Source organism: Amblyomma mixtum, chromosome 8, assembly GCF_055824585.1.
Source record: "Amblyomma mixtum isolate Tamu chromosome 8, ASM5582458v1, whole genome shotgun sequence".
In the NCBI taxonomy this organism is placed as follows: domain Eukaryota; kingdom Metazoa; phylum Arthropoda; class Arachnida; order Ixodida; family Ixodidae; genus Amblyomma; species Amblyomma mixtum.
This window is the reverse complement of record NC_143019.1, coordinates 30,484,619-30,509,331: the sequence shown is the minus strand read 5'-3', so window position 1 is coordinate 30,509,331 and position 24,713 is coordinate 30,484,619. Positions and strand designations below refer to the sequence as shown.

General features: G+C 44.7%; 1 protein-coding gene across 1 annotated transcript; it reads right to left on the bottom strand.

The window, feature by feature from the left end:
* Nucleotides 1–17,129: 17,129 nt before the first annotated feature.
* On the bottom strand, nucleotides 17,130–24,373 carry LOC149331893 (uncharacterized). The gene is made up of 3 exons (XM_089557434.1): nucleotides 24,221–24,373; nucleotides 20,573–20,698; nucleotides 17,130–17,318 (listed from the first exon to the last, which is right to left on the bottom strand). Exons 1-3 carry the CDS (start codon nucleotides 24,371–24,373, stop codon nucleotides 17,130–17,132), a joined length of 468 nt encoding a protein of 155 aa, XP_089413560.1.
* Nucleotides 24,374–24,713: the final 340 nt, after the last annotated feature.

Sequence of the window (24,713 nt, the reverse complement as noted above, 5' to 3'; positions counted from 1 at the left end):
CGCATGTGCGTCTCAAAACTTTGATTTCTTTGGTTTGGTTTCTGGGGTCAAACATCCCAAAGTGACTCAGGCTATGATTGACGCCGTAGTGAAGGGCTCCAGAATTTTCGATCACCTGGGGTTCTTCAGCGTTCACTGACATCGCACAGAACACCGGCCTCTAGAATTTTGCCCCCATCGAAATTCGACCGTCGCAGCCGGGATCGAACTCCTCTCTTCAAGGTCAACAGCCGAGGATCATAACCACTGAGCTACCGCGGCGGTCCACAAAAAAAAAACTTTGGCGTAGAGTGTTTGTACTCCACACAATTAACGGTCATCAAGATAGTGTTTTACGCAAATGTTTTGCACATCGCCGTGGTGTTCGAGCAGCCGTTCATTAAGGCATCTAGACATTCTCGATCTAATTAATATGTTGCGCAAGATAGTGGTGTAGTGTGAACTATCCCGTATAACAAGAAAACGACAGAGAGGATAGACGACATTTAAGTGCAACCGTGGGGTAAGTGGCCTTGGGAATTCACCATCGGGCGCAAGCTAGAAAGCTTTATGGGTGCACAAAAATTTTTCCACCACTTCAACTGGTGATCTTTTTCAGATTGACGAGCACTATGGCCGCAAGGAACAGTGGCCATCTTTTTATCGTTTTCCTTGTGTTTGTCGAAATCAATTACTGTCGGCTTCTTTTTCGGCACGCTACGAGGCACTGCCAACCAATTTGGTGGTAACCAACGCTTGTACCAACTGTACAAAACTGCGGTTTCGAAGGTGGCGGCATGCCTTCTGAATGACATTCCTAAAGTACCAACTCATGATCGCTGCTTCCGCTCATTTGAAATGGACACAGCCATTGGGGACGCGTGGCTTGCGAACTCTAAGGTCAATAGGACTAATAGAAATGATACGACGAGAAATGTCTAGGGGGTCTAAAATCTTATGCCATCCTTTCCAGGAGCTTCGTTTTTCGATACAAGAGACTGGAAGAAGTCTCAATATGCAGAAACAACAGTGGTGGAGGCAGGGCAGTCATTGTCATTATATATTAACATGTTATAACTTTTGTATCTATCTCCAGTAGAATTTTTGAAAAAGTTGCAACAGTACACCGGGACTGCATAAAGCACCATGATTCCTTTGTACTTTACGCTCAAGTGCTTGTTTACAGCCTACCGCTATCTTGTGGAAAAGGCTGTATTAGGCAAACGGAATGATGCTTTATTTAAGGCTCTTTGCATAAAACGGAAGTCAGCAAAATATAGCGGAAAAGACTATATTGTTGCCCATTGTACAGAGCAAAACACTCTAGGTTAGAGTTTTTAACATTCACGTGTGATTAGAAAGCGCAAGGAGAAGGAGTTGAAATACGTCATTCAAGCCCTTCTGATAAAAAAAAAAAGAAAAGTTGTGCTAGTACCCTCTCGGTATAATTCACGAAAAATCACATGGGGAATCTAAGGCTACGTATGTGGTGTGATTGCGAAAGCTGTACGCGTAGTGTTCAGCTACGGCCGTGGCATACTACTATAATGCAGTGGCCAGTGAAGGTGACCTGCTTGCGCCGCCAAGGACGATACCCAAACCCAGGCCAAGAGACTGGCAGTAGCACGGAGTGTTGTGCTGGACTTACGGCGCAGTGCACCAATGAAGTCGCCAGCGGAGCTCGTCTATTCCGACTGGCCTGGCTCCGAAACACACTTCAGGAGAAATGTTAATTCAATATCGATTTCCTCTGTTTTTCCTTGCGGAGGTCACACGGGTTTTCGGATCGTCTGGTGTGGACGACAATGGCAGATTGTCTGCCTCATGAGCCAGGAAATCCTATCGCGTCAAAAATAACTTGCCTACCTGACCAAGCCAGGCCATGGCACCAATTACGTAACTTTACTGTGACATGCGTTCTTTGTGCCGACTTTCGCCTGTTGTTTTTTTCGCTGCATCTTGCTGTATCAGGAGCAATCGTGCAATGGAGCTCAGTTGCAGTAGCGCAATGTCCTTGCGCGTCTTTTTTTTTCGTCGTGCGTCCGTCTCGTGCCTTGTTTAAAATAAACGTGAACCAACTCGCCAACCAGTCAATTCTTCTCAACATCGTATAGATCGGCAGAGTGTGCACGTAAAAAATAGACAATCAACCCGATGATCTTGTTAATTCCAGAGCGGTTCGTTCCAGACATACAATGCCTTACTTGCGCTTAAGGAGCCCTAGACATCAAAGGCGACGTTCCCTTACAAAGTGTGGTAGATGTGAGCGCCAGGAGCTCCTCGAGAATTGTATAACACCAAGATCAAAATACGGCCATGCAAACGATAACTGAAGTGTCCCTCAGTATTGCGCGTCCACATCTACCTTTTGTTCCAAGCTTACACACATATCGCTGATAGAAGGAACCTGGCTATATAGCAGGTACAACGGTAAAATATGCGAGGGCCTCCTTACCTTACCTTCAGAGAACTTTCTACTTAGAAATACAATGACATGATTCCTTATTATTTATATTATTACTTGTAAATACCACAGCAAGTTACGAAAAGCGGTTTGATGAGAATATATGCAACCATTTAAGTTTTTTTTTTCTGCTGCGGTTCTCTTTGGTGCAGCCAAAAATTGCGCTTAAGTCCCCTCGAAACAAGGCTTTAAACGCGTTGCGAATGATAAACACGATAAAAATTTATGTAAGCCAATGAATTATTGAAAGTTCACAGCCAAAACGTGACCTCAAAACAGCGCAGTTGGAAAGCCCCGGTCCACCTGGCAGGGTACGCTGCATGGATCTTCGACCACCTCCAAAGCCGAATGTGAGTGCATTGTTATGTGCTGCTGTGTGTGCTCCATGCAACGCTAGAACACGTTTTGTGTTGACGCATCACTGTTCAAGGGGTTCCATCCCAGCGATACTGCGCAACAGCACTGCATGTCCCAACTACCGCTATCTGCCACCTCTCTGCGTCAGCTTCGTAACAGTACCTATGATTAAACGGTTACTTGCCACCCCTCAACGGCAGAGAGATTTACCACAGTATTAACATCAAGAGGCTTAGCAGCTTCATACTGAAGAGGGAATACTCTCCGTGGGGTAGACATGCGTGGGAATCCCTCACCTTTGTCGGGAGCGTAGTGCTGCTGTCTGCCATGCCACGTCATTTGGAAGTAGCGTCGACGTCATCGTCATGTAAAAAGAATTGAGGCAAAACGATGTAAAGTTGTGGAACAACGTGCGTTCCACTCTTTCTTTCAAGGCACAAAACTTGCAGGCTATTTTTACCTCATACGAAATATTTGGCTTCCATAAAATAAAGCAGCTGCTCTCTTTAAAACCCTCTATGCGCGCATCAAATACGCAAGCCGCAGGAAGGCTTACGCAGTACGGTAGAAAAAAAGAAGGAAAAAGCAGAACAAAGAAGGAAGGAATAAGAAACAAAGGTGGAAAGATTGGGAGAAAAGAGAGAAAAAATGTTTCTTTGGAGAAAACCAGCATATGAAAAAAACATGTTAGCAAAGAAAGCAAAAATCGAGAAACAGTAAAAAAATTTAGTAACGATTAAAATCATGATAAAGAGAAGAAAAAGATGCGCTTCTCCGAGAACCACTAAGAAATAATAAAAAGAACTAAAGTAAAGATCAACAGATGAAAAAATGTGCTTTTCCGGCTGTTGGCAGCATGCACTGATAGGCGGTTCTTTCGTTTTCACAACACTCCGAAGTTTGGAGGAACTAGAAGTAAAACTCACATTGTGTGGTGTAAGCAGCAAAAACGATGAGGAGAGAGACGACGCCCGCGATGATAAAGAAGCAGCAAGCAGCCCAGTGCATCTTTTCATTCCTAAAAGTGCATTCGTATGTTTCATATAAATAATTGCCGCGCATCGTTTCTACGACAGCTAATTAACCGAGTCGCTTCTTAATCCGAAGGGGGCTGGAAATCAGAAAGGTAGCCCATAGCATACGAATTTTATTATGCCAGACATACCCATGATTCCAGTAAGTGGCATCTAGTGGGCCGTAACCTCTCATGATTTTCTGAACTGGATGGATATTGGTATTTGTCATGCGCCATAATTTCGTTCCCTATTGTAGCTAGCAACAAGAGAGTGTGTCATTCCAAGCATGACGCATTCCTTGGTCCACACGAAATCCTTGGTCCAAAATGAAACAAAGGGCAGTGCATTAAGGATGATGGCTACCTCCGCGGTGCCTTAATAGCGATGCAGTTCGGCTGCTGGGCCCAAGGACGCGATAGCGAATCCCGCCTGCAGCGCCTTCATTTCGAGCGAAGGGTAATCCAAAAACACGAATGCACTGTGCGATATAAGTACACGTTAAGCAAGTCTTGGTTGTCTTTAATAGCCAGGCCTCTCTACTACCCATCTTTATTTCAGTCCATGGAAACCTCTGGGATGTTCAGCCGCATATACCAGATTACATCATACCATTAAGGATTTGTTGCATACGATGTTGCTGGCATTAGGGCACTCGCAAAGCACACGATCCACGTGTAGTCGCGATCATTGCAGCTACTCCCCTTGGTAAACTGATCGCAGCTTCAACCAATAGCCATTATAAAGAAGAATTATAACAATAGTCAATATTACAAATTTAATGTATTGGTTCCGTTTGTATACCTGTTCTATTTTGCAATCACAATGGCTTGGAGCATAGGCGGTTTGCTTTGCTCATCTAAACTTGAGCCAAATGAACAAAATTTAGATGTTGCTTGCGACCCGAGCAACTTATTCGCAGAACTCATGCAGCTTTGCACGGGTACAGTGCTGTGTTCTGGGGCTTGGATGTCATTAGAAACCTTTGGCATACCGTGTATCGTGTTACCGTTACCGTAGTGCCGGGAGCCCGCCCACTGCCGGTGAGCAAGCTCTTATTGGTCCCGATGCTTCAGATGCGCGCGCAGCCGTCGAGCACCTGGCGCCATCTGGTACCGTCAAGGCGATTTTAGAATGCGCTTTGGCGGCAATAACACGGTGTGCTAAAGGTGTCTATAATGTTCAGTACAGAAGCCTACAGACAGCCGTTGTTGGTTCCCAATTGCAGTTTTTTCTACGCAACGGATTTCTGCCTGCACACGTTTCTCCTAAAGTAACGAATGCCGGAAGCTAAATTAGGAGGCAAATAGAAGAATAGTGCTGGTACTTACCTAACCGAATCTGCAAAGACGGGTTAAATGTTTCATTTCAATACTCAGCTACAGCCAAGGCATTACCGGCTTCTCCTGTGGCCACATCCTCGAATTCAAGCACGAGATGTCAAGCTTGCCCTGGTGCTGAATAGTGATAGCGCCTATGTCTGACTAGACAGTGTCCATGGTCCCGTGTCGCGAAAAAAAAAAACGGCGTCGCTGTTTTAACGTGAAAATCGCAAGGAAGCAAAGTAACAAAGTCAGATAAATTAGCGCTAGAGCATTGGGATTGGCCGCAACCGTCAATAAGTCGTTTAAATATTGAAATTTAAATAGGTCCAGTGAAGAATAAATTTGGGTGAATCGTTTAGAAATCCATCCCAGCGCCTTCCAATTGTGAGAAGAGCACACTACACAAACGGCACAAAGGATTCCTAATTAATACGCTATTCTAGTGGACCTAGTCAATCCATGTGGTATCTGATTATGTGTGGTGTATTAAAATATTACTGTTATGTGAATAGAAATATTAAAATGTTAAATCATAATTTTGCGATTAGCTTGTAATATGAACCACAAAAAACGAATTCTGGGTGTCATTTTGCTTGGACAAATGGTGAGTGCGTATGTGTCATATCCTTATGTGAGCTGTATATGAATTAGTGACTATGATAATTAGTAACAATTAGTAATTGGCCAAATTGTATTTGTATGTGGGTCATTGCACTGAAACGATCGGTGTGTATGAAAATGGGGCCCGATAAAGTTATAGCTTTGACTCTTAAAGGCGAAACAAAGGAGTCTTCTAAACTTTTTTTTTAATGAAGGGCAAGAAATTAGAGATTTCCTTGGCCAGGTTTTGATGAATACTTTAGGGCATTTATTTAAAAGTAATTAACCGTCATTGAAAATCTCCCCGAGGTCCTTTAGTCGATAAAATCATGTGCAGTTGACAGGCTTTCGTGTTTTAATCACTTGTTATTTATACGTCCAAAACGCTCGAACAAACTATTTTCACCCACTTCTGTTTACTTACTTTTATCGAGGTCAAATTCTGTACGAAAGCAATCAAGGAAAACCATATATTCAAGTTACGCAAGTCCATCTTTGGAACGAATCTTTGCCAGCTATAAACCATGTCTCTCGTGAAATTTGCCTACGCACGTGATAACCTCGACTGTGTCGGCAGGCTTCCGCTCGTGCTCGTGGTCGTTTCTAGAAGAGAGCAAAGAAAAAGAATTTGATTGTTTCATTAATAAATATTTTAGAATTTTGACACTGACCGCTACTAGGGGCGCATTTGCCGGCTCTGAGGCCTTGGGGTAAGACGAATGTAGGCGAATAGGAAATTAGAGGAGAGAGAGAAGTAGCTGCTCTCTGTCATGCTGGTTTGTCTGCATGTAGTGACGCCATGTTTGGGGGCACTGCGACGACCCACACTAAAGGGTGCGAACACTGTCGTCATGAGACAGCCGAGTGACGTCACACGCACCCTACCTCAGAAGAGGACAAATGGCCAATATTGTTTCAGAAGGCCTGCAGTGTTACCTGAAAATTGGTAGACCCCGCCGATTCCAACTACTGAAAGTAGATACAACTAGGAGAAATGCTTCATACCATGAAAAAGTGGGAATGACGTCACTTGGATTATTTCATTCTTCGAATGTTTTGCAACGGTGCGGTATAATTGGCCGTACTCAAGGTATCTCTTGCCCTGTGTATCAGCTGTACCTTTTTATGTTACTCTTGGTATAAACTCCAAATAGCGCCCATGGTGGTGCAACAGCCTCGTCGGATATGTTGCGATGTGTGTAATAGTCTCCACAACGGGTACTGAATCCACCCTGGCAGTCTCACTTCGGGAAGTCGACGTGATGATTAGGAGTTGATGTGCTGCGAAATATGCAGCTGGACGAAGGAAAAAAAGCGCTTTGACGTCCTTGGGTTACGTATGGTTTCTTCTGGTTTACGTGCTATTAGCAGGAATGCTTTTCAATAACTAGTTTGCTGCCAACGTGAGTAGCCTCGACGGTAGTAGCTGCCGTTAAAAGTCACATTTTATTTTTGCTATTCTAGGAATGGTCAGGCAGAGCATCGCATCAGCCTCACTTAGCGCTAGAGAATTTTGGCACAGCCAGGTTTAAACCAATCTGTAACCATTAAAGCGGATGCCATAACAAAAGCTGTAGCTTGAATATCGCAGCCCCGCATGTGAGATACACATTGGGTGGATGTTTATTTCTAAGCGCCCTTTTCCCGAAATCTGTTTTGGCATTTGGACCATGCCTGAATGCAAGGTGGTCAACAAATATACTCCTTAAAAAATACATAAGGGTTGCAGACACTAAAGAAGTTGTTTTTTCACACGTCTGTTCCTTAATATACCCGGATATAACTGCTACGATTGCGTTAAGGAATCTGTGGGATCTCTGCCTTGAATATGCGGTACCTCCAAACTGAAAATGATGAGTGCTTTTAAATTTACCATTTTTAGATGCCTCCAATGAAATAAATTTTTAGATGCTTCAATAAGAATTCTTTGCCCTTAATAATATTTCACACAGACAAACATCCCGACAAAAACAACCACATTAGAGGCCACTACAGCTGCTGTGTTATGGCTTCTGAAGTAGAGAGCATAACCATTACTAGAAATGATTCATGTGTCTTCTGCTAAAATATAGGCTACATACCGGCGCGCACTGTTGTCCGAGAGCGATCATGCGTGTTTTTGAGCTTGGAAGAGCAAGAGAAGAGCTTGGAAGAGAATTATATTGAGCAGTGATGCCAAACTAACCAGACGGGAGACTAATGGGGACGGGGCAATAGAGTGAAAGCCGGCCAAACACATCTGTGAGTTACAACTAAAACACTTAGACAAAAATATTTTGTATGTCACAGAGATTTATCTTTAGCCACCACGAAGGAAGCAAAACCCATAAAGAAATAAATCCGGTAAACACTTAAGGCAAAAAAAAGAATGGAAGATCACTGTGAGTTACAAAAGGCAGACCGCCGATATTCCCCACTAGGTGTACCTCGGGGAGATGTCGGGGCCTAACCACCGCTTGACAAATGCTTGCAGCACAAAACATGCTGTAGCACCTTGACCGCGGCTATCCATAGGACTCAGGACCCGGATGAGCGTGTTTGGCAAAGACCCAAATTGAACACTGTAAATGGGCAAGGGGGGTTTCGTAAAATTAGCTTTCCCTTGTGGGATCGAGAGCCGACGCACACTTTGTCTTTTTTCAAACGCTGCTCTGCTTCAGTAATCACTTAGTGATCCAGTAACTGCAAATGCTTACGGGAGTTCTACGTCGTCCCTTTTCTGAGGGCGTTTAGAGCTCTGTCGGTCGTGCGGCGGATAGCGGTCGGACCGCGAATTCTGCCGTAGAGTCCAGTAAAAACATATCGTTAACTTACGCATTGTTAGGTGATATGCCTGGAAAACGCTTCCGTGAAGCGGTAGACACGGCCAGCAGGGAACGGATTGATAGAAGCAACGCAGCAGTCAAGGGCGGTCGTGAGCGGAGGGACACTAGCGAACGCCTCGCGGCTCAGGCAATCACGTGCCTCAAGCCAGTGTGCCTTGCGTGGAACGCAGTAGCCGCGAAACACGCTGAGGAAAACGAAGACCAGCGAGCGCTTCCAATAAAATAATCCTCGACAATAATCGTGTTTTATTGAACGGCAGGGCATAACCTTTTTGCTACCGTTATACTCTACGCGTGGATGGGGCACATAGTGAGGAAGTGCAGAGTCCGGCGAAAGACCAACGTGAGGTATTCTCTATGGGGATACATATATATATTTTTGATGACTTCCTCATGAAAAATGGGTCACTTTTTATCATATTTTTAAATTGTGCAGCTATGTTTAACAAATATTTGTGCTTCATGAAGGGTCCTTCCCGCTTCCTTCCTGTGGCACCCATTTTCAGGGTCTACAGGAAATTTAGACCGTTAGTAATTCCAGGATTGCTGTCTCTGGTTCCCGCGAGGAAAAGGGACCTCGAAAATGGGCATGCACCTGCAAACGACTAGTGTTCTCAGCATATGGAACGGGGTTCCGTACTGGAACTCCTATTGAAACCGATATATATCCTATTCAAGTTAGCTTTATGCTTGTGTACACTGCTCCTTTGTGACTTTTAAGAGATCATGCTTTCTGTTAAAGCTGTTTTCTACTTTGTGTTATTTATGGTCCTATTGCTTTAATTTTGGAATAATGGTTACACTGAGTCCATCCTCTGGAATTACACGCAAACTGCTACGTCCGTATAAACCAGCTGAATTTGTCACTACAATTGCTTAACGTTCAAAACTTGAAGAAAATATTAGATGACAAATATAAGCACATCTTTGCTGCACTCTGAATGCGTGGAAGTAACACTTATCAGCTTACCGAAATAAATCCATCAGAAAATTGCTACAAAAGCACAAAGAGATTTAAGCGTGTCTATCTAAACAATGAAGACGAGAGTAAAGGGAAACATTTTTTCCGCACTAACTCCACCCACAAAACGTGCTATGCTGTATATTCAAAGTGAAAATATATTTTTCCAAAGGTACCCGAAAAAAATTCTGGACTTATTTACTTGCCGTTAAACCGTGCCCCTGAAAGTATGATCTTTTTTTGCCTATAATGGGCTTCTCTTTCTGTTTATCGGATGGCACATGCGTTTTTACTTTCTTCGATTCATAGACTACTCGAGACGACTGAACTCTTCGATGACGAATGGGATACGCCGCTGCAAGCATATTCAAAGGTGTAGCAAAAGCACTGACAGTAACAAAAATGAGCAAAAAATATTGCTCTCTATTTCAGCTATTCATCTGGAATGAATTGCGAATACACTTGCTTCGCGATGAATGAGCTTACAAGGCTGTCAGTATTTCCAGTGAAAGAACGGTCACTTGTGAGCACGTGATCATGTGTGCGTTGCGATCGTTATGGAAGCCCGGGTCTCCGAAAATGTCTTATCAAAAGGCACCAAGCAACTCGGCAGCAGCTTGGGCTGTCTTTAGCCCGTTAAGTAGCTTCCTGTAAACGTTTGGAAGCATTTTTTTTGCAGCATTCATATTTCTCTCCCTCAGGCGTGCGGTGGTATAGAAGAAGGGCTCAACAGCGCGAGGGTCAGTGTCGCACTCAGCGATGAAGAATCGAACCTCAGGACCAGAAAGTCACATCTCTTAACCTACGAAACGACTAAGTTCATGAAGGAAAAGGTGAGAGAATCCTTGCTTGCGCTAGGCCGCTGCCACTTGCTGCCTGCAGTAAAATCCTAACCACACATCACATTCTCGTGATCTTGCCACCGAAGAAGAAGCAGTTTTCTAAGGAAGTCTTAATCTCAAGACTCACTGCCATTAAAAGACATGTTATCATAATTTATTCCAATCTTTAACTTATACCCCTGTCAAGCGGGCAAGTTAAGTGCACTTACGGAAAGTGTACTTTGCTGTAAGTACACTTTGCCGCATCTAAACGACGCAAGTGGAGTGTCACTCGCGGGAAAGTGCACTCCGCCAGGAGTGCGTTCACGGACCATACTTTGCTGGCCGAGTGCGTAGCCTCGACGCCAGCGGTTCCAATGGTACAAAATTTATAATGCATAAAAAGTACTTACAACTTTATTTTACGTGTTATAACACTGTTTCCAGAAAAAAGTTCGTTGGTTATAGCTACAACCGAAGCAACAAAACAAGTAAACGTGATCAGATGCAACATCGCTGCCCGCCGCCATCTTGTTTGTTGTCGAAATTCTGGATAGCCTTGAATGGTCTTGGCTTTTCTGCTATTTAATTTTTTTTTTCATCGTTAAAAACTGTTGAGCCTCGCTTTATTTGCACTATCACGTTAAGCAATCAAATATTATTAGTCTTTTTTCTTTTCCATCGGCCTGTTCAGAAATTCCGCTCATTTTCTGTAGCAATTATTTTTTTACTATGAGTGCACTTTGCTTTCCCGTTTAGCACCGCGTAGCCCAAAGTGTCACTCGGGATGCGAAAGCGCACTCCCCGTAAGTGCACTTAACTTGCCCGCTTGACAGGGGTATTACTTTCATGAAAACAGCGCAGAAAACAGGATGGTCAAAAGAAAGGCACACACAAGCAATAATGTTTTTTGTTTTGTATCAGTTTACTTGTCCCGGTACCTTGATTTCTTTGATTTTTTTTTATTTCTTGAAATCTCTTTCTCTTTTTTTCATGACCAACTCAGCGAACTGAATGCACTTCCGTGTTGAAATTCTGGGAGGATCACGAGAATAATTACATTGAAACGTATCTTGCAATTTTCTACTTTTCAGAATTTCTGACGGAAATTTTTGAACATGAGAATTTTGTACACGTGCTAACAAGCGCAATTTACGCACTTCCTCATTTAATATTTAATGGCCCGGGAATGATTTTGGAGTCTGTTAATACCGGTTAGTTAGTAATAGTGTAAGCACAACATGCGACCTTCGTCTTCATCTGTACATATTCATCATCATCGCTCATCTTCTTCTTGGGAAAGTTGGTCGCCTTATTGGCGGGTGGTATTAAAGCTAGCTCCATCCTCCGCTCTGTTTCCCGTCTCACAATAGTACTAGCTACGATAACTTTAAATACAATTCTCAATTGAGCCTAAAAAGCGCCATATTTGTGCAAAATGTTTTTTAAATATTAAAAATATTTATAATTCCCGCGTCCCATCTTATATAAGAACTGCATCGTGTAACATTTCTCGTGCAGGTACTACATGAGCTGAGCATACAGACGATAACTATGACATGTGAAAGCTAGGTCCTTGTTACCTCGTGCGATTTGCCTACCGTTGGGTTATGGCTTTATACGAAACCATGGAATAGGTCACCGCTTACATGCATATGCAGCGTCAAATATATGGAAATAACTCCCAACGGGGTTAAAAAACACCAAATATGTACTGCCATCACCTTGCACTGAAGCCGATATCCAGCGTATTATTTTGTAAACTAAGTAAGATGGTGTACCTACAAGATGCCTATCGCCGCTCTTTGCAGGCCAAGCTAGTCATGGAGACGCCAGAGAGTCGTGCCAACTTTACGTTGTTCTTGATCAACGTACACCTCACAGACGCCACAAGGAGCTGCATTCCTGCGGGCCCGTTTTTCCGCGTGAGGGCCTTCAGGCACTTCTTCCGGGAAGAATGGCAGCGCCGGAACACGTAACATGTGAAGAATTTATTTTCTAGGGCATGTGCGACTTGACATGACTAGGGCATGTGGTACTGACTTGACACTGCGACCCGGAAACAGATATGGGAGCTATTTGTGTCAGTATAGTCCTTGTGTGAACTACTTGTCCCTTTATTAAGAATTTTGTACTTCGTTTCTTCAAGACAAATGATGTTGTAGAATGAATTTGTATAATGTATAATGAATGAATTTGTAATGAATTTAAGGCTGTTCATAAACATTATCAGTGCTATTTTGTAAGCTTTCGTTTAGTCTGATTTAATCGTGACATCTATTCTAGAAAAAGCAGCAAAGGAATGGGAAAATAATTGTGACTGTTATTGCGTGTGAAATGTAAATTTCCTAACTGCGCCAAATTGTCACTATTTTTTCTTTGCTTGTTGCACTATTTCATTGTAGTGTTCAATACGCGTCACCCTTGTACGGGCCCCACGCACTGTCAAGCTGTTCACCTAACAGCTTTTCCGCCTAGGGACCCCAACGATATGTTGGAAATAATTGATTGATTGATTGATTGATTCACTGATCTAGACGCCAGCACGTGCTGTCTCACCGCTACTGCGGATACTCATATTCTGTTTTATTGAACTGGAGCGCTTAATTCCATCGATTAATTCCTTTTTGTTACATTTTATTTTTACCACAAACTACTCAGAATAAAATTTTATTCAGTTTTTGCCCTCTTACCCTAAGAGGCCTCTCGCCTCTCTTACACATCAGTCATAGCCTTCGGCCTTAATCGGGATTCGAACTACTGCTTGCTCTAAAGCGCCGCCCTTTCTTTTCGCCGGTCGAAAACCACTGCGCTGCCACCGTATCCTCACGCATGGTGTAATCTAATTGGTCACTCTTCCTGATACTGCTTTCATATGCTGTGTTCGTCCGCTTTAATCGGTTAAATTTGCGCCTAGGAGTGCTATACACTAAAGCGGGGTGTTCATGTGGGAAGAGGCGACTGCTGGCGGCTCCTCTTTAAGCCTCGAAAGGAGCCTTAAAGTTATAAGCGCTGCCCCGTGTCGAAGAATAGAAGCAGATGGACGTGGAGACGAATCCAGGAGGCAAATGACACGGCAATTACCTGAGTGTGCCGGCAATTTTGAAGACCTCCAGAAAAGGGCCAAGCTTTTACAACAATCCGTTCCGTGCTTACACCTTGTTCTTTAAGACCACAGAGACTCGAAAGTTTTAGTGAAAATTTCAAGTCTCTAGCTTTCTTTCTACTGTCCAGCGGGTCAAACATAATTTCTTTGAAAATTCTCTTCATTCGCTTTCTAAACATTTTTAAAGACATTGGCCCACGAAAGAAATTCCCTTCGAAGAATACTCCCATTTTACAGTATGGTGAGTTGCAGTGTTTCCTATACCGAGCCCCTCTTCCCTAAAAACTCCACCTGGCGCCGTTTGTGTGGCGCCAGTAGTGAGCGTCACGTAAATCAATGGTTACAGTTTCAATTGAGATTGGGAAATAGATGCCATTGAGTTACGTCACAAACATGTCGATTATTAAGGCCTTCTATACCTACTAGCTCCTAAATAACGCTTATGAAATGCTTCGAGTTCACACCGAACAGAACCTACAACCATAAAAACCAGTAGAGGTTGCCGCACATTCTAAATTTCCGCTGTAGTTTATTTTATTTCAGCGCTGTCCAGCATATGACGGCAGCCGCCTCTTACTGCATGATATGCTGCACATATCAATTCCGACGCAGCATGCAGACTAAGGTTGCCAACCGTGATCGATACGAAATGAAGCATAGAGTTTGTTTTCTAGTGTTAATTAAGATAAATTTGCTGGTAAGGAATCTTCATGACTGAAAGTTGGGTGAAAAGAAAGTCGATAAATAACAGCCATATGCCGCCACAGGGATCTGTACCGACGACCTCCGTACTTCGCGTACGGGGTATGGCGCCGGATTTGCTGTCGCGTATGGCGCCGGATTTGCTGTCTTCCTTTTTCGAGGGCATTTGTGCTGCGTGCAATCTAACCTTTATCATGTTCACCAACGCCAACCTCATCCATTCCGGCGGACATATAATATTCGGCGGTCGCGCGATGGTCACATGTACCGTGATCGAAAGGTCAAGAGCGGCAGGTGTGCGAAAACACGCTTATGCTGTCTATGGCTTCAACTTCTCAGCAAAGAAGAATGATATATAATTTAATGGAGCAGGAAACCTTTCTTTGGTGTCAAATCAACTTTTATAATTTCTGTGCCACATAACTGTACACGAACAGATAGAACACCATTTAGAGAGTCGTTATATGGCACACTGCAGCTTTTTCGGAAGAAGAGTTTTTCGTAACGACGCATTATACGTTGCTGCTCGAACCCCGGCGCCATCTGCGGCAGTTACATAGAACTAGCTCGAAGAGCAGCTGCAAGAGAGCGGTGGCCATGTCGTTGTTGGCTTAACGCACTAAAATAACGTGTCAGACCGATTTCCCCACTCCATCAACCTGACGCGTCTTCGCATATGTCGCTACGCAACACTTCTTTGCAGAAGATGGCTTCTTCGCCGAGCACCTGAATCAACTCAATGAACTGTGTTCCTTGATTCTCTCAAATAAAACAGCAGAGTGACGGAATACTGTCGCTCTTGTCTTGGCAAGTGCATCACTGGTCAGGTCGGCCGTCTGCCGTGACTCTAGAAAACTAGCACGAATGCAGCTGCGCGGCCGCGGCTGGGCCGCCAAAGTGACCTTAAAGTAAAAAAAAAAACAGTGGTTGACCTATTACTCCTCTCCAACGGCGTGATCCGGCATCCCGTCAGTCGCTACGTGACATTTCCTTTGTTGACAGTGACTCTCCAGTTCAGCACCTCATCATCATCATAATAATCAGCCTGACTACGCCCACTGCAGGGCGAAGGCCTCTCCCATGTTGCTCGAGCAACCTTCCTCAATTCAAATAAAAGTTTTCTCTCTCTCTCTCTCTCTCTCTCCCATGTATCTCCAATTAACCCTGTTATTTGCCAAGTACGGCCACGGTATCCCCGGAAACTTCTTAATCTCATCTGCCCACCTATGTTTCTGCCCCCCTGCTATTCATGCCTTCTCTTGAAATTCACTCTGTTGTCCTTAAGAACCAGCGATTACCTTGCTTTCTTTTTACAGCCCTGCCCAAGCCCATTTCTTCCTCACGATTTCGACGAATATGTCATTAATCCTAGTTTGTTCACTTACCCAGTATGCGCGCTTCCGTCAAGTTAACGTTACACTTATCTTTTTATGCGAAGCATATTGCTAGAGGTACACTACAGCCCTTCGCAGTGGTTACGCGCCGTGAACACCACGTGGTACAGTGACGTCACACCACGTGACATACCACGTGACACATGACGTCACGACAGAGGAAGATGGGGGTCCACCTCGCGCCGTCGCTGTGGTTGCACGCCGTGCACACCACGTGGTACAGTGACGTCACACCACGCGACATACCACGTGACACATGACGTCACGACAGAGGAAGATGGGGGTCCACCTCGCGCCGTCGCTGTGGTTGCACGCCGTGCACACCACGTGGTACAGTGACGTCACACCACGCGACATACCACGTGACACATGACGTCACGACAGAGGAAGACGAGGGTCCACCTCGCGCCGTCGCTGTGGTTGCACGCCGTGCATACCACGTGGTACAGTGACGTCACACCACCTGACATACCACGTGACACATGACGTCACGACAGAGGAAGACGGGGGTCCACCTCGAGCCGTCGCTGTGGTTGCACGCCGTGCAGACCGCGTGGTATGGTGACGTCATACCACGTGACACAATGACGTCACGACAGATCGCCGTCACGCGCAGGGAGAGGGAGAACGATGCCATCGCACAGACGCCGGAATGTCCTCGAGCGGCATTCCCGCGCATTTCGAACGCGCGTTCACACTCGGTGTAGGTGAAACGCTCGCTCCACCGGGCAGGCGGACGCGGCTTCCGTGGCAATCCAGGCGCTCACCCAAAGCGCGTCTCGGGGTTAGTCGGCGTTCCGCTGTAGCCATGCCGTTGTCTTCCCCCACGACGAAGGCTTCTAGTGGTTGTATTAAAATGACCAAGTATTCAACCAAGGAAAGCCATGTATTACCAAGCCTAGCCATCAATATGCTTCGCATCGGACTAGGCTTAACCTTAGCTAAGCCTCAGCCATTTTTTTCCCACAGCTCGCTGCGTTCTCCTTAACTTAAACTGAACCCTTTTCGTTAGCCTCCACGTTTCTGCCCCATAGGTGAGTACCGGTAAAATGCAGTGTTGTATATTTTTCTCCAACACGCTATTTCAGTTGACTATATCAAATACAGCGCACGGCGCGAAAAAATGACAATGGTGATGACGCCTGAGGGCAGATATTTGCATACGCGCTTCATTCACAGCAAACACTACTCTACACGCATTTCGTTTTGTTCCTTAATTTGTATTTAGAATATAATGCGCCAAAAATGGTTGGTGCCCGTATTTGGTAAACTGGGCAATTCGCGACGTTGAATCCTTTTAAGGAAGGCGTCGGAAGCCAACTTGCAGAAAACCAAAAACTGACAACAAAGTTTTTTTTTCTGGAAGCGCTGATTTGTAATAACTATGATGAAGAAAGTACAATAAAGAGGCAACACGACAAAAAAACGGCCTGAACGGGTTATATTTTACTTGCCGTATATTTTACTAGCGTATATTTTACTTGCAGCTTTCTGACTAATCAAACGAATTGAGCAGTGTCTTGTTAACGCAGCTATATTAAGGGAACTACACCATGGCATGACATCACCATGGCATCTGGCACTACTGCACATGCCCGGGCGCAGTGTTCCAGATGCCTCGCTCCGTGATAAATTGATTGAAGAACCCTCTGAATGCGGTGAGGCCGGTTTTTGGACGTTTTAAGCATTCGTTCAGCTCCGTCAGGTGCACGTTGAACAGGAACCAGGTGAAATTTTCTCGTAGGTTACGCGTGTGTACGACGTTTTGGGCCTGAGAAAAAAAGGGTGTTCGGTATCAGTGAATCAATAAACCATTCTTCCTCTCAATCACTTATGCTGTTATCGCAGACTACCTTGTAGTAGCTCATATTTAGAGTCAATAGCTGCATACTTGATACCGAGATAACAGGTCAAATATTACCTTGCAAACGCACGTAATAAATACACTGTGGTTAGCTTTTTTATTTTAACTCATCAAAGCCACTAGCTCACGAAAGACAATCAACGCGCGAAAGTCAATCAACGCGAGTGCAGCTTGACCTTATCAACACAATTCTACTTCATCATTACCTGTGTGCTGTTTGCTCCTCACTGCCGTCGCATATGACTCGGGGCACATCGGCAATATAGCTAATGACTGCACTCCATAAATCACGTCACCTCGCAAAGCCCCTTTTCGTAGGACAGATACCTGGATCCAACATAATGGCGCCCAACGTGAAGGCATATATGTGCCACGAAGATTTGGATGCGATGACAATAAAAGGTTGAATCTCTAGAACAGCAGCACGCACGGCACAATAACTATTCTTCGTAGGCGAACTCGGGAGTTTCCACTCATAACTTATCACAAGAATGTATGCTTAGCGTCGAGAAAACTTCTAGTGCAACGATCGCTAAGACCCAACTGTCTAAAAACACTTAATCAGCGCTAACACCTTTATTGCCAGGTAAGTCTAGTCATTGAATGTTTTGGCTCAGACAATGTAAAACTACTTCAAGGGGTCCAGGGAAAGTGCCTCTTGCATGCATACCACTTCACCACGTTCGCATTGTGCTTACCATTGGGAAAGCGGCATGCGTGATATGAACGCAGCCCGCACCTTTCCAGGAAACCTCTTTCCCCTTTCGGGTAAGGCTAATGACACATCGCCTACGGATCGCGTGACTTAAGGTGACACCTTGTCCATGACACTTCCTTTTCGGGCCACGGGCTTAGGCCATACCTTGACCACTGGACCGTCGGAGGGGAGCCCCCGATAATGTTCGTTGCACTGTCCATATGGTGCGTATCAATCGGGCAGACGCGATTAACACCTGATTGGCTAGCATGTAGACGCAGAATCTTATGGTCACTAGACAAGTCTATACTATTGAAATTAACAATGCCGCCCTGAACAAATGGCGATGAGAAAGCCTAGGTGAGCTGCATTTGAATTGTAACAGCAAAGATGTGATACCTTATCTAATACCAACATGCGTGCGATATTTTGTGAACCAGACCACTGGAAATAAACAGAGAACCCCGAACATCTATCGCTGGAAAGAGCCCACATAAGATGTATTTCAGTTAACATAAAGATACCATATCTTCGGTGTAACCAACGTGCATGTAGTAACAGGCCAGTAATTATATAGTTAGGATTAATGAGATAGCGTTCCGGACGTGTACACCCCACAGCTCGGTGGTAAAACACACAACTTTGCAGCCAGTTTAAAACCATTTCCACACAAGGCTGACGAAAACACCAAAAATTAATAAATAGGACTCCTTTTGCGACGTAATTAATGGAGTTACCTGTAAATTAGTAGCTCCAGTGGCGCAGAATCAACCATTCCGCGTTTCGCTCGAACTAAGCGGCTTTAATAGGCGCGGTAAGGAAAGGAAAGAAGAATAGTTTCTTTTCTGGCAGCGCTTGCAAATAGGCTGCCTGCAAGGCTACCTGGTGCCACCTACAAAACTGCGCACTCTCGTTGCACTGTTCAAGATGTCATTAATCGCATGCGCGTTATGATGTTTTTATATGACATCATGAATTTATTATTCGAAGAAAGTAGCTGCCCTGTAGAAAACCTTCATGCATGCACATTGTCCTGTTCTCCTTCCCCATCATTCCCCGCTTCTTTTCAAACTCTTGTGTTATCCTAGCGCATATACCCCTACCCGAGGTTATCCAGGGTCACACTCCGCATATTATCTAGCACCTGTGCGTACGGGACGAATGGTGGTAGCACGCATTTTAGGATGCATTTAAATTTTAGTTACCATCTTCAGCATCTCCCACGCTCACTTGATGACAGTGAATTAATAGGGCGCAAGTGCGTCTGCGGCTAAAGAGCGCCATATCACAACGTATTTTCGTTTGCTAAAGGCTGCTTCAAAGACCCATTTCCCAAGCATTCCACACTGCTTAAGCCCAGCACCTCACCAGGGGGGGGGTCTTGCACCCATTATATGTTCAGGTGGTAGCAGCGGCACTGGGGATTGCAAATGGAGCAATTTCAACATGATTCTGGCCCGAAGTATCTTCCACAAGGCTGCAGTGAAAAGCTTTTGCACAGCGAATCCACTCCAGCTTATGTTTCATGGCTTGATAGTTTCTGCGCGAAATCGACCGGGGAGAGGCACTGAGCAGAGAGCAACGGCCGTACAAGAACTTTGTTTACATCGTGCATTCGGGCTGCTCTGCTCCGTTTTGTTCGAGCAACGGCCGAGTCATGACTCCGGGGATATCCTCCCAGCGGCGGAAAGATCACGACCGATACCCGGCCTGTTCCCAGAAACTTATATCCAACTTTCGAAGAGCCGCGCGTGCGGCGCGGCTCATAAACCAACCCGCGCCAAGCTTCCCTCTGACCCTCTTCCCCGACTAGGAAATGTGGCGTGAAAACATGGGGATAATGTGTGGGGACGTGGGAAACTTTTACTGTTCTTATAGTTGGTTATATGGGGTTTTATGGCGCATAATACTGTACTTATAGAACACCACCATGTAGCAGCCTCTCTTGTCGACAACCCATAATATGTAACCTTTTGTATATAAAGCTCTTCGTCTTCCGCAGCGGTGGCTCAGTGGTTATGGCGCTCGGCTGCTGACCCGAAAGACGTGAGTTCGATCCCGGCCGCGGCGGCTGAATTTCGATGGAGGCGAAATTCTAGAGGCCCGTGTGCTGTGCGATGTCAGTGCACGTTAAAGAACCCCAGGTGGTCGAAATTTCCGGAGTCGTTCACAACGGCGTCTCTCATAGCCTAAGTTGCTTTGGAACGTTAAACCCCAATAAACCAAACCAATCTTCGTCTTCCCGCAACTTCGGACATCTCCTGACTCAGGCCCGACATCACGCCGGAGGCGCCAATGTCGCAAACCAAATCCCAACAGGATCGAACCCCACACCTCCCGCATGCGAGGCGGTTTCACGTCCACTTCCTGCTCTCGCGTTAGAGTAAAGAGTTAATCAAAGCACAAACATAAATCAACATTTCTGCTGCGTTTGTTCGTCAGTGAAAGCAGCAACATACTCTACCTTTGATATCATCGCACTTGTTGAGTCGAATGTCAAGAAATATGCTTGCCCGGAAACCTGGGTCACCAAAGCGAATGTATCTTCCCAGCCGAGGGAACCGAAGCCATCACGGATGGGCCCGCACCACTATAGGAGAAGAAGAGTAAGTAGGCATGTGAATGAGAACAAATGCATCACCTTACGAGCTTAATAGGAAATTAAATAGAACGCTACATGAGCTGAATTTTCGCTACGTAAAGATAGATCCCGACTCCCAGCTACTAGATCGACGGAATAAAGAATCAACAGAACCTCGAAAGCAAAGAGAGTAATAGCATTAGAAAGATTTTTCTTGTCGTTACATAATATGTATGCACCTGCGTTTCCTGTTCATACAAAAAAAATTAGTGTTTCCATTGAGAATTGAATTCACAATTCCCTCTGGTTTCCTTTAAGAATACCACGAGGTTCCCATGTTTTAAGACTAAATCATAATACGTGTGAAATTTGGCTGCTTGTGAACATAAAGCAAATATACTGACTTCTTCAGGAAGCACGAGCAGAAGTATTGGTAAAGGGTTTAAGTTTATAGAAATATCCACCGCCACAACCGGCCATTTTTCGGTCTTGCATTTTTCCTCATGCGTTTTCAGCGCGCGGTATGGGAGGCAACCATTCCTATGGCGTGCCATTATTGTACCGTTGTGATTACATCTGTGAGCGATATGTTTTTTTGCAGCTGCTTTAAAAACGGATGTTAAAGGTTACCACATGAATGTTGTAATGACACTGAGCGCTCGTGGTGTGTTCGCCTTTGTGCTTGTGTCTGAGCTGCATTTTTAGTAGTATACGGCACTGACACCCCCTGACCCTTTTTCCCTCCCACCCCCGCTGATATTGTTAGGCAGCATTTGGACTCTGAGTGGACACTATCTGAAAAGGTACTTTAGTCTAGATCAACATGCTGTTCGCGTGGCAGAGATCACATGTTCTTACTGCTTTCCGCATGTGCGTTCATCGCTTGCTATGGGTGGTGATCGTCAAGAAGGACCATCAATACTTCCCCAGGATGATCAGATATCTCTGGAGTTCTAGCTTTTTTAGAGCCTTATGAAGAAGCAATACAAACAGCAAGTACATGAATACAGGCCGACGCTATAGCGCTGACACATGTCCGTATGTTTTCTTCCCTTTTCAATTACTATCTACATTAAAGAGACGTCTTATTAGAATTCTGTGATTTCGAAGTGGCGTTACCTACAAACTGAAAGGGGCAACAAACGTTGGTCCTAAAAGTTAACGGTTATGCAAAATGACACGTAAGCAGAATATAACCTGATTGAAATAACACTTTGAGCTCACGGCTATGAGAAACTTTGAGACTACTTTCTTCGAGAACAACCCGCCGCGGTGGCTAAGGGGTTACGGCACTCGGCTGCTGACCCGAAAGACGCGGGTGCGATCCCGGCCGCGGCGGCTGGATTTCGATGAAGGCGAAATTCTAGAGGCCCGTGTGCTGTGCAATGTCAGTGCACGTTAAAGAACCCCAGGTGGTCGAAATTTCCAGAGCCCTTCACTATGGCGTCCCTCATAGCCTGAATTGCTTTCGGACGTTAACCCCCCCCCCCCCAAAAAAAAAAAAAAAAAAACAATAAACCTTCTTCGAGAACACTCTCACGCGATCAACAAAGTGTTGGACGTAAGCATATTTCTACCATATAGCCTGTACGTATTTCGTCCCTATGGTGACTTGCCTTTAAACTCCCGTTTTACGCATAGTGCGAATATCTCGCCTCCGTTTTTTGACCAAAGTGGTGAGGTAGTTGCGCCCAAACGATTAAAGCAGGCACCACACGCATGAGTCCAATGCGTTGGAGCGCAGTGCAGAGGAATACTTCAATGCTCCAGCTATTCTTCTCGGGCATCTGTTGACGCGCGAATGAATCTAAGGCTCATAGCAAGTTCCCTGCTGTGTTTATTATCTAATTCATTTAGGCCAAATTACTGCGGCACAAATATATGTAATCTACTCTGTTGAGTGCGTTATTAAGAAAGGCTCCTGCGCCGGAAGAAATAGCTATATGTGGGCACCTATAATATCGGCCATAACTATCTTTGGCCGCAGTGTCAGTAGAAAGCTGACACGCTCACCGCGATGCTTGACGATGCGTAATTGTGCAGTTAATCCTTTCAGACTCAGTCTTTCCAATTTCAATTAGAACTTTAGATACCACCTGTCGTCAACTGAACGAGAAAGTCCTACTGCTTTTGCAGTAGTTCCCATATTCAACAACCCAACAACATAGGCTAAAGCCCTTTCAACTGTGCTACATATGGCGGTCAGTACGAAAGGAATATAGAAAATCCGTTCGTTTGCTGTCATCATATCCTGGCGCCACCTCGTCGCTTACACCGTGTTCAAGGTAGAAAGCTATGGTTATTTTTCTATAATCAAGATGAAGGGTACAAGCAAGCGTGACGTTAGTCCGTCAAAATGTATTTTTTCGGCAGAACACATTTACATTCCCTAAAATATTTGGCAAATAATAAAGATTCCAAATTGAACCATTGGTAACTTGAGGCCCCATTGCAGAATAAGAAGCGCGGTAGTATTTCAGTTATCTCAGAGTGCTTGTGTCTTGTAAGTATCGCCTCTCCCGCAGTCTACATATTACAATGTATGTTTAATCCTCTTAAATATATATGCGCATTCAACAGAGGCATTTTTATGCGTAAAAGTTCTAGGACCGGCCCACAGCATGTGTTGAAGGCTCAATTCATGCGATGATCAAGAAACAGCATTTATCGCACCTGGGTCAACAGCAACGGCCACTCATATACAAAGTATAACACCAACTATCTAAACCTCTTTGAAATAATGCCCATGGCATCAAATTTAAAACTGTAGGACGGTGCAGAACCGAGTGGTAGTGAAACTGCGCTCAGGCTTGAACGCCATCCAACTTTTAACCGTCGAAAAGCCGGACAAGTCGCAGAACAATTTGGGTTGTGATACAAAAAAATAGATTACAGAAAATTCTGTATTCTCGATTCAGCATGATAGTGCTGTAGCTCAGTGGTGGAAATCTGGATACTGGGAGCGTCATCACCCTGACTTTTACAAGGCATCCCACAAAATAACGAGTGCTTATTTTCAACGAACTCAAGAACTCAGCTTGCATAGGACGGCACACTGTCCTGCGCAGAGTTAAAAATAAGAAATCTAAGCTGTGCGCCATACCGTTCCCGCGTATTCTTGATAACACTTGTCACCCTCTATACTTCATCAGACACAAACCTAGTTTCAAAGCACTTAATATTTCATCAAAATATCAAGGAAGTGACAAAACTACCGATTCCGTAGCGACTCAGTCTCACTGATACCATTTCGAATCATGCGAAAAATTGATAATGAACCAGCGGAACTTCTATTTTCTTATCTTTAAAGGTCATCTTCCTCTTAGACGAGCTATATCCTCTGAATATCAGCTCTGTAGACTGAACAGTTTTAATTTGGGCCAGAAAGGGTTAACAGCAATAAAGACACAACTGAGGATGAAGTGTGGCCTGTTTTGCGGCACACAACATGGCTCCATTTCCTGATAATACTCTTGAATACAAAGAAAACAAAGCACGCCGTCATTACCATCGTAAGAAGGACCAACTTACCTGCGATATGTCGTTGATTAAGACGGTGTTGCATGGGCTGTACAGAGCTTGGCGAAAGGTGGTGAAGTTATCAACCATTTCGAAAGCTGCCACTCCCATCTGAAAGGCGAAGGCCACGGTCTTCTTGGGATTTCCGAAACTCGATAGGGCCATGGGTAGGGCTTCCTTCTGTGAGGAGAAGTGGAGCAGGAAGTCCTAGTACTGACACACGTGCGCATTCCAAGGGCTGGTATATCTCAGTCACCAATAACAAGGACCAGACTGGCGCCAAAGGACCATTTTAAAATGGACCGCTTATAGGATACTGCCCCTTGAAGTGTGCCACTCGAACCTGAACGTCCCTCCATAAGCAAGGGATATGGCAAGATAGCGCACACTCAGTAGATTAAAGCCAAAGAAAAACAGGCTTATTTGAATTATTTTCTCTGTTTAGATAAAATAGATAAAGAGGTGCTTTATCCACGCCATAAAACTTAAAGGTTCTGACTACACT